We start from the raw sequence: 14,375 nt of genomic DNA, 5'->3' as shown, positions 1-14,375 counted from the left end.
TTCAACTGTTATTTACTGTGTACAGCTGGACACTTTTTCAAATGTCCCCCATATAAGATAGTTCTCACTTCTCCTCAATCTACCCTCCATAGTTCGACTGTATACCGTATGGACTGTATTGTTGATGGTTCGACAAGGTTTGTGAAATGTGACAACTGACAAGGCTGTTTATGAACGTGGCGAGAAAAGGAACTAACCAATGAACTAACGCTTCTATCAAAAATGTCATTTTTGACAGTTCTCCTTTACCAGCAGCGCCAATTAACATCATTGACATAATATTCATTTAAAGCCTTACCGAACTCATAAAACTTATAAAATTGATAGGGCGAGGGATTGTAGGAGGGAGGGAATCATACAATGAGGAACTATTTCTAGGACAAGATTCTATCATACAAAAACGTCATTTTGACATGTGTTTGACAGTTCTCATTTACCAGCAGCGCTCCCATCAATGTCACCCACGTTCATTTAAAGCCTTGTTGAGCTGTTTATTATAAGCCAACAGCTATGCCAGTCAGCTATTAAGCCAACATTCGACAGTGTGTCTATGGTTCTGTAATTTCATAGTGGTTTTAAAAAATAAAGATAAACAGTCAGCCGTCGGGCAAAAGGGCCCATAGGGCACAAAGGGTACAAAGTATGAACCAATCAGTGAGGCCCATTCACTGCCGTGCAGTCCTGCCGTGAATGGGCCTTTTATGAAGGAAAAGAATAATATTTTGTCCATAGACATAATATATACTTAGCATTATATTATGTCTATGATTTTGTCAATAATTCTCTATTTGTCATGGCTGTATGGGCAACGCTCCTTTGCCTTCAAAAAAAAATCTATTTGTCAAAAAATTGTCAAAAACTGTCAAAAATGAAAAAAAAAAAAAAATGGGAATAATTCTATATACCTACTAGTAATCTATGTTCTTTATTCTTGTTTTATCTATTCAATATACCTACTTTCTGTGTTTTTTAGTACCAAAAAACAAAAATTATTAATTTTAGTTCTCAAACATAAATTAAACCTTCATACATTTTATGATTCTGGCTAATATTTGTGCGATACGTACATACACATTACATACATCATCATGAAGACTACAGAGAACTTTACTGTAGATGGTATACATAATATTATTTCTAAGGAATAACTTTAGCTTCTAATTTTATATCTACTCTTCTAGAAACCTGTGTAACCTATATCATCAAATAGTTTTTATATCAACTATAGATTTAGCAATCGTTATCATATTGTCTTCTAAGTGCAATGTTTCAGTACATTACAATAATCGTTTAAGTATAGAATTTGGTTCTCCCTGACGTAACTAAAAGGAAAGTAATTATTGATATATATTCAATAATTTTCAAATTACAGATGCATTGGAGTTCCTGCGCAAGCAGCGTGAAAGCAATCAGAGGAAAAGTGCAGATATACAAAATCTGAGTGATCTGGTATTAAGCAAAATCAATAATTTGGGTACAGAAAGTAAGTAATGAAATTTTCATATTCCTCCATACCTTATGTTACAATTCGAATATTAACTTTTGGTAATCCATGTTCAGGGACATTCGCTATCATATGTGTAATGTGTGTTATGCACACGGGCGCCATCCTCTAGGGGTGCCAAAACCAAAGACCCAAAAAAATTGCCTAAGGGGCGCCAAAATCCTTTTTTTGCACACCAGCCCTTACGGGGGCTTGACCATGTTGCTGTCTTTGTCTGATAAGTTGGAAAAGCCACTTCACAATGATTTATTTTATTTTTATTTATTTGATTTATTTGATACCACCGGGACTTTAAAAGACGCATTGAAGCCAATATTATAACGCATAATTATAAACATTAAACAATCTATTATTGTTGATAATAATTTAAAATTGTGTTCATAATATCATACTATATCAACTCCATTTTCAAAATAAAGTGAGAAACTAGAACAGGTTTTTCTTTTTGTCTATTTTCACTCAAGTAAAAATGTACTTATCTTATTTTTAGAGTACATTATCCTCGAGCAACTTATAAATGCAGCTCTGGATTATCATGCGTATCAATTGGCTAATGAGTGGATTACAATGCTGGCAAAAGAGTTTCCTGGAAGCATGCGTGTTATGAGATACCAAGGAATGTTGTTTGAAGCAGCTGAGGAGTAAGTAATACCATTTTTACCTAATATCTTTAACCCTTTAACTGCCGAGCTAAAAATCAAATGTTGTGCCTCTAGCGCCGGTACCATAAATCGAAAAATGTATACCTACAACAAATAGTGATGAGCAATACTTATCTTTTTCAATGTTAATAATTTATTTCTTAATTTATAATTTATATAAAGTATAAACTGATATCTAGTAACTATTTGAATCCATAATGTTGTTAGTAAATACTAAATATACAATGCTGGCAAAAACATTAGATAAAAACAGCTTGAATAGTGAATTATATATATACCGATATTTGTTATTACATTTCAAATAATATTAATTTTATAGTTTCCACGGATTAAATAATTTAGTTGTTTAAATATATAACCTACTACAAATATACATTTTCAATAGTAGATCGATATCCTATCCCCTTTACACGCATACAATTTCATCTAAATGTCGTACCAGACAGACAGATAGGAAAGCGTTACTTTGTAATTTATTCTAATTTAAGTATCGACTATAATCACATTTATCGATAGCATCATCATAAGCACAACACTAGTGGAAAATTCTAGAAGGCTGCACTCGCTTATGACGTCAGAAGCGGTAGTCTTTTTCCGACCGTGGCGCAGGGGGTGCTGACAACATTCGTTTCTAAACATGCAGGCTAGGGATGGAAATCGTCAATTCAATCACTGAAATTTTTATAATGTATTTATTATAAATTAAGTAAAACAAACACGTTTATTTGTTCAGTAACCATTGCTTTATTTGTTTTATAATAAATTAGTTAGTAAAAACAGAAATGTTTTAATTTATGTGGATTTTTGTATCAGTAAATCATTGCTTATGTCCTGTCCCTACTGTCGGATTTTTCCAACTCGGGCATTGGACATCAATACACTTTTCTAAGAATATTTTCGGTAATTTAGTTAACTTTATACATTATCTTTAGGTCTTCTAATTAAGAAACTAAAGTGTTATCAATTGTAAATGATTACTTCGTTAACTATTTACCAAGTATAAACATTATTTTAATATAATACAGTGCTATCAAACAATTATTATTTTTAACAAAAAATTAAAACAGACTTCCAAGGTAAAATCAATAATAACATCCTTATAATATGAACTAAAAAGTATTAAATAATTTTTCCTATCTAAAATCATTTTGAAGTCGGTACCAGATAGCTGAATCTTTAGTTCTCTGACAGAATATTTGAAACTTTTGGAACTGGCACCGACTTCAAAATTATGAAGATTGAGTACAGAAATAGTTGAGGTTTAGCCGAATTCGGAAAAAGGCAATATTAGATAGGTAAAATTATTTAATACTTTTTAGTTCATATTATAAGGATGTTATTATTGATTTTACCTTGGAAGTCGGTTTTAATTTTTTTGTTAAAAATAATAATTTCACTCTTTTTGTTACCTACTAACCATCGCGTATGTAAGTATAATTTTAACGCGTTAAAGTGAGTGGCTACACTTGAAATGCCCAACGGCGTTGAAAACGGCATTGAAAACGGCGTTGATTTTACTTAACCGATTAAAAAAAAAAAGAAGGTTATTAATCCGATGCGTATGTATGTAATATTCCAGAACTGCTTAATTTTCGTATATCAGCGTCTGAACAAATGTGTCAAAATATTTCAAAAGTGTAAATATTTATGTATGTAAGTATGTATGTATGTTTTTATGTTTGTGTTTGCATATCTCTGGAACTGCCATTGCGATGTCAGTAAATCTTTTTTTGTTGTACTAGATATTGTTCAACTTAGGGAATAGTGCAAGTTGCATCAAAATTGGTTTAGTAGTTTTGGAGGTAGGGAGATTTAATTCTAAATTACGTATAGGGAATGTTATTATTCAACAAATTTACTATTCGAATAATTCGAATATTTTACAAAAGTTTTCGAATAATTCGAATATTATTCGTAAAAGTAACAAAAAACTTCGTACAACCATGTACAATTTTTACTTTTATTAACATAAATCTTTGTAAATAACAAAGTTAATTTTTATCGTTAAACACTTCGCTGGCCCCAGGCAACAAAGCGGTAAACGCCGGTTACGCCCTTTTTAATGTTATTTGATTTTTGGCTTCTCTTGAGTATTAGTCTATCACCCCTATTTATTTCATATTTTTAAAATAATATTTTGGGTATAATAAATGACAAAAGCTTTATTGAATCAAAAATTCTCTTACGACTAAACCTGTATTCTTGCATTACTCTATGAAACATAACTAAAAAAACCGGTGAAGATACGATACAACTAAGCTTTCGCTGTAAGATTCCCCAGAAGAACGGAGTAATCGGCTGGTACGCTCGAAATCTAAAGCGTAAAATACGTCGTATTATGTTCTTACAGCCGTAAATCTCAAGCGGTTTGGTGTTTATAAAAAGTCAATAAACAATGTTACAATTGAAACAATGTCGCTTAGTAGTTTTTTATACTATTACAATTATTTTGGTATGGTTAAATAGGTAAAAAAATAACTTTCATATGAGACATCACATATTTGTTTTGGACCACTGTACGCTGCACTATAAACAAAATAGCTTATTTTGTCTCTCCTGAACAAAACGATTTTTGATATTACGCCTTTATTGCCCGGGGCCAGCGACTTTTAAATGTATATTTTAAGGTTACAGCTGGGCAATAAAAGAAAGGCTGTAAAGTGTAAACCGTTTTCGATCGTAGCACCTTTTACTTTTCTCATGTGATTATGCTTGAAAGAAGTCAATGCATACAGATCGTGAGTGACCATTACTGACGATACTGAAATCCATGACTGAAAGGAGTTTATAATATCTTCATTTTCATGTCTTTAGGCAAAATCGTTATTTTGCCTAAAAACATGCAAATTAATTTATTAGACGTTTCTAAAACATGGTCAACGGCGACGATGAATGGTTGTATTCAGTCATTAGTTAGACTAAAAACAGATTTATGGGTGGTTTCACAAAAATAGGGAAACTTCGTTTCCGCAGCACATTTCAGTTAAAATCAATACTAATTATTTACTACCACAATTGCTAAATAATAGTTTACAATGTGTTTAATTTATCTCTTTACTATTTACTTGCCTCGTGTTCATTGGTAAATTTTGTTTTTTTTTTTAATTTCGTTTAATGTTTAGGTACTTAGGTTTAATCGAAATTACTACCAAAAGTATAATTATGTTTCGCAGCTGTGTTAAAATTGAAATACAAAATATACTTATTTTCTAGTGATAATGCGTATTATTTTACTACTTACATTTAAATAATCTGCCAGTGCTTCATAAATAGCGTCACATACTTGTGGTATAAAAGTGCTAATAGTAGAAGGAGACACGCGAAATAAGTAACACAAGCTTCTGTAAGAATCTCCAGTAGCTAAATAACGTAATGTGAGCGCAAGTTAAAATAATGGATATAATCTAAAAAAAATATCATGATCTTCTAGTGTATCACACTCCAAATGCAATTGTAACTCCATATACAATGTTTCTGACGCGCCATGCCTGTTTCTATTTTTCAGTAAAGTTCGCACCCAAAATCTTTTTCTCTTCTCCTTCAGTGACGCCAATAGTTTCTTCTTCAATAAATCACAGACAGTCAAAATTGCTCCGCGTAACATCAAACACAGAGGTTCTCCCCAGCCCTGCGGGCCCTATCGACTAATGAAAACGGTTCCCCGAATGCGGGCCCTGTGGCATGCGTTTCAGAAATCTCCCGCACCCCAGCATGCGGGCCCTATCGACCAATGAAAATGAGCCATTATGTCGTCCACCCATCGCCTGGGTCTCCCCACGTCCACGCTTCCTTTTAAAGTGGCCCAAGAACCAAGAAAGTATTGATTTATTCCACTTATCTTTGCCACGTACTGTGTGTCCTGCCCATTTCTATTTTAGTCTTTTGATGGTAACTATTACATCCATGGGCGTACCCAGGTTCTGGTGCCAGGCGGGGGGGGGGGGGGGGGGGGGGGGGTTCTGGGCCGGAGGGAGACAAATCAGATTTTTCATAAGCTAGGTGTTTATAAAGAACAAAAAAAATAAAATTTTTAGTTGTAAAAATATTGTATTGCAAACAAATGGCAAAAATTCGTTCTTAATTTTTAATTTTTATAGATAAAAGTACTAGATAATATACTTAGTAGGAACGTCAACATGATCCAGGGGGGGGCGTCGGCCCCCTCCCCCTCGGTACACCCATGATTACATCTCTAGTTTTTGTTTTATTTCTTATAGTTTCTATTCTAATCTTATCTGAGAGTTTTTTCCCTATCATGCTTCTGTTCATTGCGTTTTGACATGTTGTTAGTTTTCTAATTTGTGCTTTGTTTAATGTCCAAGGCCATTGGGCATTAAACAAAGGAAAGGACATAGGCTACTTTATATCCCGGAAAAATGTATGGTTCCCGCGCGATAACCTCGTTTTAGCGCTACGGAGTTGTGGGCATCATCTAGTAGACAATAATTATTGGAATTTGGAGTTATGTATTACCAGAAATTTGCTCTGTTTTTGGTATAACAAACTAAACTTTTGTTATTTCAGGTATGACGAAGCATTACAAATATATGATAATATTATCAAAGCAGATGAAACTAACTCAATGGCTCGGAAACGTCGTATTGCTATATTTAAAGCACAGGGCCTTATTGCTGAAACCATAAAAGAATTGGTGGATTACTTGAAAAAGTAAGTATAATAAGTATATAATATAATAAAGCCTTTATTTACTGATACCGTTTTTACATAGATTAATAATATTTCAGATTATAATTAGACATCGGTGTCAGTTTGCCCTTTGGCAAAGGCCTCCTCTAGACTTCGCCACGTTTGTCTGTCTGTGGCCGTCCTCTGCCACAATGCCACAACTTTTAAAACTGTACTTATTATACTGAGACGTGAAAAAGTGCTCAGGATACAGTACAGTTTTAAAAATAGAGGTTAAATTTTTATGTGACCAACACCAAAAAATAGGATTAGTAAACAAAATGGTGAACAATGTTTTCTTAGATATAAACAATTTTTTCTAGCAAAATTTTCTCCGATAAAATATATATTATAATATATTTTTTTAGGTTTATGTCTGACATGGAAGCTTGGCAAGAGCTCTCAGAATTGTATCTTCAAACACAGGATTATTCAAAGGCAGCTTTCTGCACAGAAGAGTTGATTCTCCATCAGCCACACAATCACCTCTTTCATCAGCGTTTAGCTGACATTAGATATACAATGGTAATAAATTTCTACTGCTATAAAATATTTCTCCTCTTTTAAGTGTATGATGATAGGTAGGGTAAATTACTAGTACATTGGACAGTACTATTCATTGGACAGAGCATAAAAACACAATATTTGTTAAAAACTGCCTGTTTTTAAAGTAATAGAACGCCTGATTTTTAAGAAAAACAGGTAATCTTTAAAGCAACCTTAATAAATATAGTGTTTTTGTGCTCTGTCCAATGACTAGTACTGTCCACAGTCCAATGACTAGTCATGTTCACTCTAATGTAACTTAAAAACTGGTCGGTGCTCAGTGCTCACCGATATTTCATTAGTTTGAATTGTATTACAGGGTGGTCTGGAAAACATGGAAATGGCTAAAACATACTATTGTCAAGCTTTAAAATTGAATCCAGACAACATGAGAGCTTTACTTGGATTGTTTTTAGTAAGTACACAATAGATCTTCCCCCTTACTAATAAAAAATCTTTATACGCGTGTTTAACGTACGGATAGTTATAGAGGGTGTGTAAGCTATACACACGTTACACAGGGTCAATACAGAGCTCTACTAATAATGACATTCAAGACCTTGTGTAACTAAAATCGCACTATATACCATAGACTGTAGACTCAAAGGAAAACGTTCAGGAATTAAGTAACACGTTATCTGATGTTCGGGTATTGATGACAAAAATTGATATGAAGTTATGTTTTTATGAACCTGGTAATTATAATTGGACACAAGATATTGATATTTTAACATTTTTAGTTAATATTAATCAGTAGAGTACGTGAATTTCGTAAATATTATAATGTTCGACTATGACATTACTTTCATGGTTTTTGAACGCAACGCTAATGTCAAAGTTTTTTTTCTTGTTATGGCGCTCGGCTTTTTTGGCCCCTCTTCAAGATGGGCCAGCGCTGGGCGATCGAATGGCGCATGCGATGGCTATGCAATGGTCGCAACGCCTCTACATGATGGCCGTGTTCAGTTGTGATCTAAACGTCGTTCAAGATGGACGTGTAAGCATTAGCCATTGCGGCAATGCAAAACGTGCATTTTTAATAATTTTTGACTTCACCAAATGACCCGGTGAACTTCGTATCACCTCCCTCCTAATATGAACCTTCTCTTGAATTCTAGGAATAATTATTTCGAGACTAAAATTAAAATAATGGTTTATGGTAGTGATGATGATGACAATGATGAATGTAATAATAGCATAATATGCTTTCCGTTTTTTTTTTATGAAATAAGGGGGCAAACGAGCAAACGGGTCACCATCAGGTGACCCGTTTGCTCGTTTCCCCGTGCCCATGGCGATGGAAGTTGCCATCGCCCATGGACACTCGCAGCATCAGAAGAGCTGCAAGTGCGTTGCCGACCTTTTAAGAGGGAATAGGGTAATAGGGGAGGGTAGGGAAGGGAAAGGAATAGTTGAGGGTAGGGAAGGGAATAGGGTAGGGGTTAGGGGATTGGGCCTCCGGTAAACTCACTCACTAGGCGAAACACAGCGCAAGCGCTGTTTCACGCCGGTTTTCTGTGAGAACGTGGTATTTATCCGGTCGAGCCGGCCCATTCGTGCCGAAGCATGGCTCTCCCACGTATAAAATTTCCGTTCTTAAAACAACGCCGAAACTCCCAAAATTGTATCTTTAAGAAGATACCACAGCGGCTAGAGAAATGAAAAAAAAGTACGTGTAATATCTATAGCTGTCTCCCTTACCTCAAGCCTATACCGCAGAACGCGATAGAGACAACTGCAGAAAATCCAGAAAATCAACGATTCGTTGTCCCCTGATTCCTTCTCCAAAACTTAACCGATTTAAGTACTTTTTTCATTAAAGATTAAAAAAAGGCTTGAGCTGTGTTCCTATGTTTTGCTTTTTTTGTATAATCTATCCAAATCTGTTTTCTGGACGTTTGAACACAGTGGAAAATCTGGCCATTTTTTTGGGTTTTTGAACGTTCATATCTTATTTAATAATTAAATTATGAAAAAAAAGAAAACATAGGGACATTGTATTAGTGGCCGTAGATATTCAGGAAAAAAATTATAACTCTACTAGCATTATCCAGGGAGGAAACAGGGGACAACGTTTGTATGGAAAAAATGGCGGTGTGGAATCCTCTTAAAGAGTCAGCGGGGCTAAAATGGTCACATTTAGCAATTCCTCTCAATCAATTCAGCAAATAAATTGTCAAAACTGTCAAACTGACAAATGTCAAATCAGTACAAAAGTACAGAAATGAATTGCAAGCAGAGTTGCATTTTGCGATTGTAGAAAAATGAATCATATTATGATTATCATGATTCTTCAAAGCGACCATTTTAGCCCCGCAGGACTCAGGAGCTATGTACATATATAATGTAAAACTTATAATAATTATTGTAAAGTTTCATTAAAATCCGTTCAGTAGTTTTGAGTAAAAGAGTAACAAAAGTAACAAACATCCATACAAACTTTCGGCTTTATCATATTAATATAGTTTCATTTCACGCCCATGTCGGCCATACATTAAAGGCGAGATAAGATGTGCGCATTGTTTCTCGGAGAAAATTTAATTTTTAGTTGAAAATTCTCGTTTTGTCACGGGTTAGCCTTCATTACCATCCATTGCCTATTTAAATGACTTTTGTTGCTAGTGATTTTTATAATACATTATGATAAAGGCTATTGAAATACCTTCTAAAGGTAAGTTACAGGGTTTTTAAAAAATATAAGAATGCAACAAAAATTTAAATTAAATGCCAAAACTTCATTTCCATCCACTTCATTCCCATCCATTACTTTCGATTTTTAAACCAATTTTCCGATTTTTTTGGTATTATTTAGTATTTAATAACAGATTTTGTCCAAATCCTATCTATATATTACATTCCATTCCAATATTTCTTGCTGCGAGTCATTCTGTACCAAATTACCGCTAATCTCAAAAACAGAGAATGGATTGCTTCATCATCAGTTGGTTCACTTGAATGGTTCTATTTTGGGGGTCCTAGCTTGTGGATTGTGGAACTCTATATAGATGTGGCGGTACCCACAATTCGCCTAACATTCCTGCATCGCGCTATCGAAGTTTCGGAGAACGGCAAGATATATATACAACGTCTGAAATGACGTCATTGGGCTTCGGCCTGACCGAGCATGCTATCTCGCTCGGTTGGAAGATCTTCCTTTTCGGCCGCCACGAACAACGTTAAATTGGTGACCACCGACAAGAACACGCATCCTTCTGGACATTAATCATCGTCAACACTCCCCGCCCCTCCGCACCACGTCAGCAGACATCAAGCATAACCGGGTCGCCTCGACCATAACCCACGTTAGGCTTCCGCGCCGGTCGAACCCGTGTCTGGCTTGAACGGGGCAGCCATAGGCTACAACGACCGGTCAGCAAGCAGAGCACGGAGTCCCTCTCCTGGTCATTGCACGCGTAGCTTCGGCCCACACCTGACAACACAAGCGCATCGAAGAATACCACAGGTCTTCGGGGGGGAGTGATGTGGCGGTACCCACAATTCGCCTAACATTCCTGCATCGCGCTATCGAAGTTTCGGAGAACGGCAAGACATATACAACGTCTGAAATGACGTCGGCCTGACTGAGCATGCTATCTCTCTCGGTCGGAAGATCTTCCTTTTCGGCCGCCACGAACAACGTTAAATTGCGATTAACGCCCTGTCAAACATATGCTTCTGGAGCCTTCAATGAACCGACGTTCTTCGTATAGTATTATTCATGTTAATCTCATAATGAAACTAAATATGTGATTATTTTGAAATATAAAAAAAATTAATTTGTTATTATTTTTAGCAATATTCCGCGAAATAAACTTCCACCTTTAAGTAAATGAGTGAGTGTACGCATAGGCATGCGTACAGCACCTCCCTCCTCCCACACTGCCTATGCGTACACTCGCATGCAAGAACCTGCAAACACCACCACCACACAAGCAATAATGTTGCCAAATCCGTGCAAGGCCCCTCACCACCATGCAGGTTGAAAACCTCGACGCGCGTTTCGCCCCAACACCGGAGCATCCTCAAGATGTAGACTCTACGAACAACGTCCGTTAAGTCACTTCACTTAACTTAAGTGAAGTGACTTAACCAACATTATTGCTCTTGTGTGGTGGTGGTGTTTGCAGGTTCTTGCATGCGAGTGTACGCATAGGCAGTGTGGGAGGAGGAAGGTGCTGTACGCATGCCTATGCGTACACTCACTCATTTACTTAAAGGTGGAAGTTTATTTCGCGGAATATTGCTAAAAATAATAACAAATTAAATTTTAAGCTATGGATTTACGCAAAGTAACGCCTGATTTGATTAACTATTTTGAAATAACTAGTATTTTTAGTAACATACGGATAACCCTGTATATTTTCCTTTTAATAAGTACCTATCCATGTAGTACTAATCTAGCTAGTACTTCATAATTAAGTGATTAAACATAATATTTAAGATTTAAAACTGTTTTTTTAAGAATTTAAGATTTTATTAGTTACAGGAACATAATACATATTTTTGTTGCTCAACATCACTATCTCTAATGCCTGTTAATGTATAAAGTGGTTTGTAACAAATTGGGATATTATTTTCAAGAGTTTACTTAAGTTTACTAAACTAGTCGGCGCTAAATTGCATAGAACTGCGATTTGTGAAACTATTTCTTAAAATTGTGTTTTCCTTAAAAACTCTAGTAAGTTAATAGTTGGGTAAAGTACATGGAATGTTGATTGTATACGATGATATAGTAGAACTAAAGGTTTTATTGAATTAATTGCATTTTATTGAAATAAAATAATAATGTCTGACTTGTTTCCTACTTTTTACCAAAAGTCTTATATTTTTGTCAATTATTTTAGTAGAGGAGATTTCAATAAGTAACGCTGGTTTTATTACTCATAAAAATAAAACAATAACAAGTATTCTGTTTATCTAACATGAAATTCCTTAACTTTTTTCGCTTCCATATATAACTATTTTTCATTTCCATCCAATCCTTTACATTTCCATCTTATCGATTTTCATTTCCGTCTGTTGCATCATTACCATCCATCTATTTATATTGTAAATATAAATAGCAGACTAAGGCAATTCAGGGATCAGAGTAGGTATAAGTACACAAGCCTAAATACAAAATTTTGTCGTAATATCTTTAAAAAATTTATTCTACAAAAATAGCCAAATGGGACCGAAAAAATAGAACCACCCAATTTACTGATTGCCATGCATCATCAATTTATACAAATAAAACCGGCCAAGTGCGTGTCGGGCCACGCTCAATATGTTGTATGGTCAATGAATGTAGTACATTTATAACTTCGTTTTTTACACTACAGCTAACAACATCATCTCAGTCACGTTCAAAGGAATTTGAACGAAAAGTTCCTCTTTATTCCGCCGAATACGTTAAAAAAAGTATATTTTTTAAGAATTTATATACGATTTAGTGGGCATCATTAAAATCGGCATCCATGCCGAATTACAGCTTTGTAGGCCCTATAGTCTCTGAGCAAAACAGTGGACAGACAGACGGACGGACAGACCGAAACTATAAGGTTCCTTGTTGACTACGGAACCCTAAAAATGTTTTTTTTTTAATCTGGCTAAAACTCGAGAACGGCTTAACCTTTTTGGCAAATTTTAGTCTTAAAATATTCGTGTAAATCCAATATAAGGTAAGGAGTTAGGTTGATATGAAGTTCTCTGAGTCATATAGAACTTAAAAAATATGCTTAATTACCATGGGCGTACCCAGGTTCCGGGCCAGAGGGGGGAGGGGGGCAAATTACCCAGGTTCTGGTGCCGGGGGGCCAAATCAGATTTTTCATAAGCTAGGTGTTTAGCTTATGAAAAATCTGATTTGGGACCCTGCCCCAGGGTACGCCCATGATAATAATTACTTTATGTGTATAATTGCAGACCACCAATAATCTTCTGAACGGGCACAAAACCGGCGGCAAACGCAAGGAGCTGTGGAAGTTATCTCAATGGACCCAGGCGCAGATCAGTCGCACGCAGCGTGAGAAGTGTGACTCCGCCGTGCTACACGAGATGATGGTCGCTCTCGCTATTAACGAGTAACATTCCCCAATTTATACCAGATACTAACAGTATATATGACATTTTGTACAAATTTTTAAAGAAAAAGTTTGTGGTATGTTATGGATTATGTATCTTTGTACCAAATGTTAGATTTAATTGTTTTCTGTGCAAGAGTTTAAGTTATAATATGTATTAGGGTGTGATTGTAACACGAGGTAAGGGTGATTGGTTCTCTTAGCGCCGTACTCAGAGACATTTATGATTGTGCGCTTTTATAATTCCGGACGTCACGTTGTCGTGGACGCCGACTTCCACAATAAAACATTGGGTACGTTAAATGTCCTTTTGATTTTATGCACTGCGGACGTTTTGTGCGATTCAGAAGAGTGTAGACGTCGTGATGTCCTCTAACGTGCACGTTAAAAAGTTATCGTCGACGGAAATTTAAAAGCGTCTTCATATATTTCCATACATTTTTCATTTTACTTCCTATGTTATCGTTTTACCGCGGACGTCCACTATATTGCCGCCACGTCCAAAATTATAAAAGCTCACATTAACCTTCAATTTAATGAAGAGTTGGACAAATAATGGGCCTTATGTCAAAATTTTTAAGTAAGTAATTAATGTTCCACTACACTGGAACTTAGGATAAATAATAATAATGTTATTTACAATATCATTACATTTGGTTATTTATTTTAAAGTGTTGTAATAAACTATTATAGTAATTTAATATGTAATGTACCATCGAGGAAGTTGATTCCTATGCAATTGACAGACCAACGTTCTTCTTCTTCTTCTTTTGGTGTAAGCCTCCCCATTTAGGAGTTGCCAGCGTCAGAGTTAAGGCGAAAGATGTGAACAGTTATTTAAACGTAAACTGAGTAAACTGATTGCCATGCACTGGGTACGGGTGATGAGTGATGATTTCATGCGACCATATTTGG

At 35.4% G+C, this 14,375-nt stretch overlaps 1 protein-coding gene across 1 annotated transcript; it reads left to right on the top strand.

Moving 5' to 3' along the window:
• The first annotated feature begins 927 nt into the window (after window positions 1–927).
• Window positions 928–13,519, top strand: LOC121725256 (ER membrane protein complex subunit 2-like). Its single transcript, XM_042112124.1, has 7 exons — window positions 928–1,119; window positions 1,373–1,483; window positions 1,995–2,145; window positions 6,691–6,834; window positions 7,221–7,377; window positions 7,718–7,813; window positions 13,303–13,519. Exons 1-7 carry the CDS (start codon window positions 1,089–1,091, stop codon window positions 13,462–13,464), a joined length of 852 nt encoding a protein of 283 aa, XP_041968058.1. The 5' UTR covers window positions 928–1,088; the 3' UTR covers window positions 13,465–13,519.
• Window positions 13,520–14,375: the final 856 nt, after the last annotated feature.

Source organism: Aricia agestis, chromosome 3 (assembly GCF_905147365.1).
Source record: "Aricia agestis chromosome 3, ilAriAges1.1, whole genome shotgun sequence".
In the NCBI taxonomy this organism is placed as follows: Eukaryota; Metazoa; Arthropoda; class Insecta; order Lepidoptera; family Lycaenidae; genus Aricia; species Aricia agestis.
The sequence above is the reverse complement of the archived record's forward strand: the minus strand, read 5'-3'. Positions and strand labels throughout refer to the sequence as shown.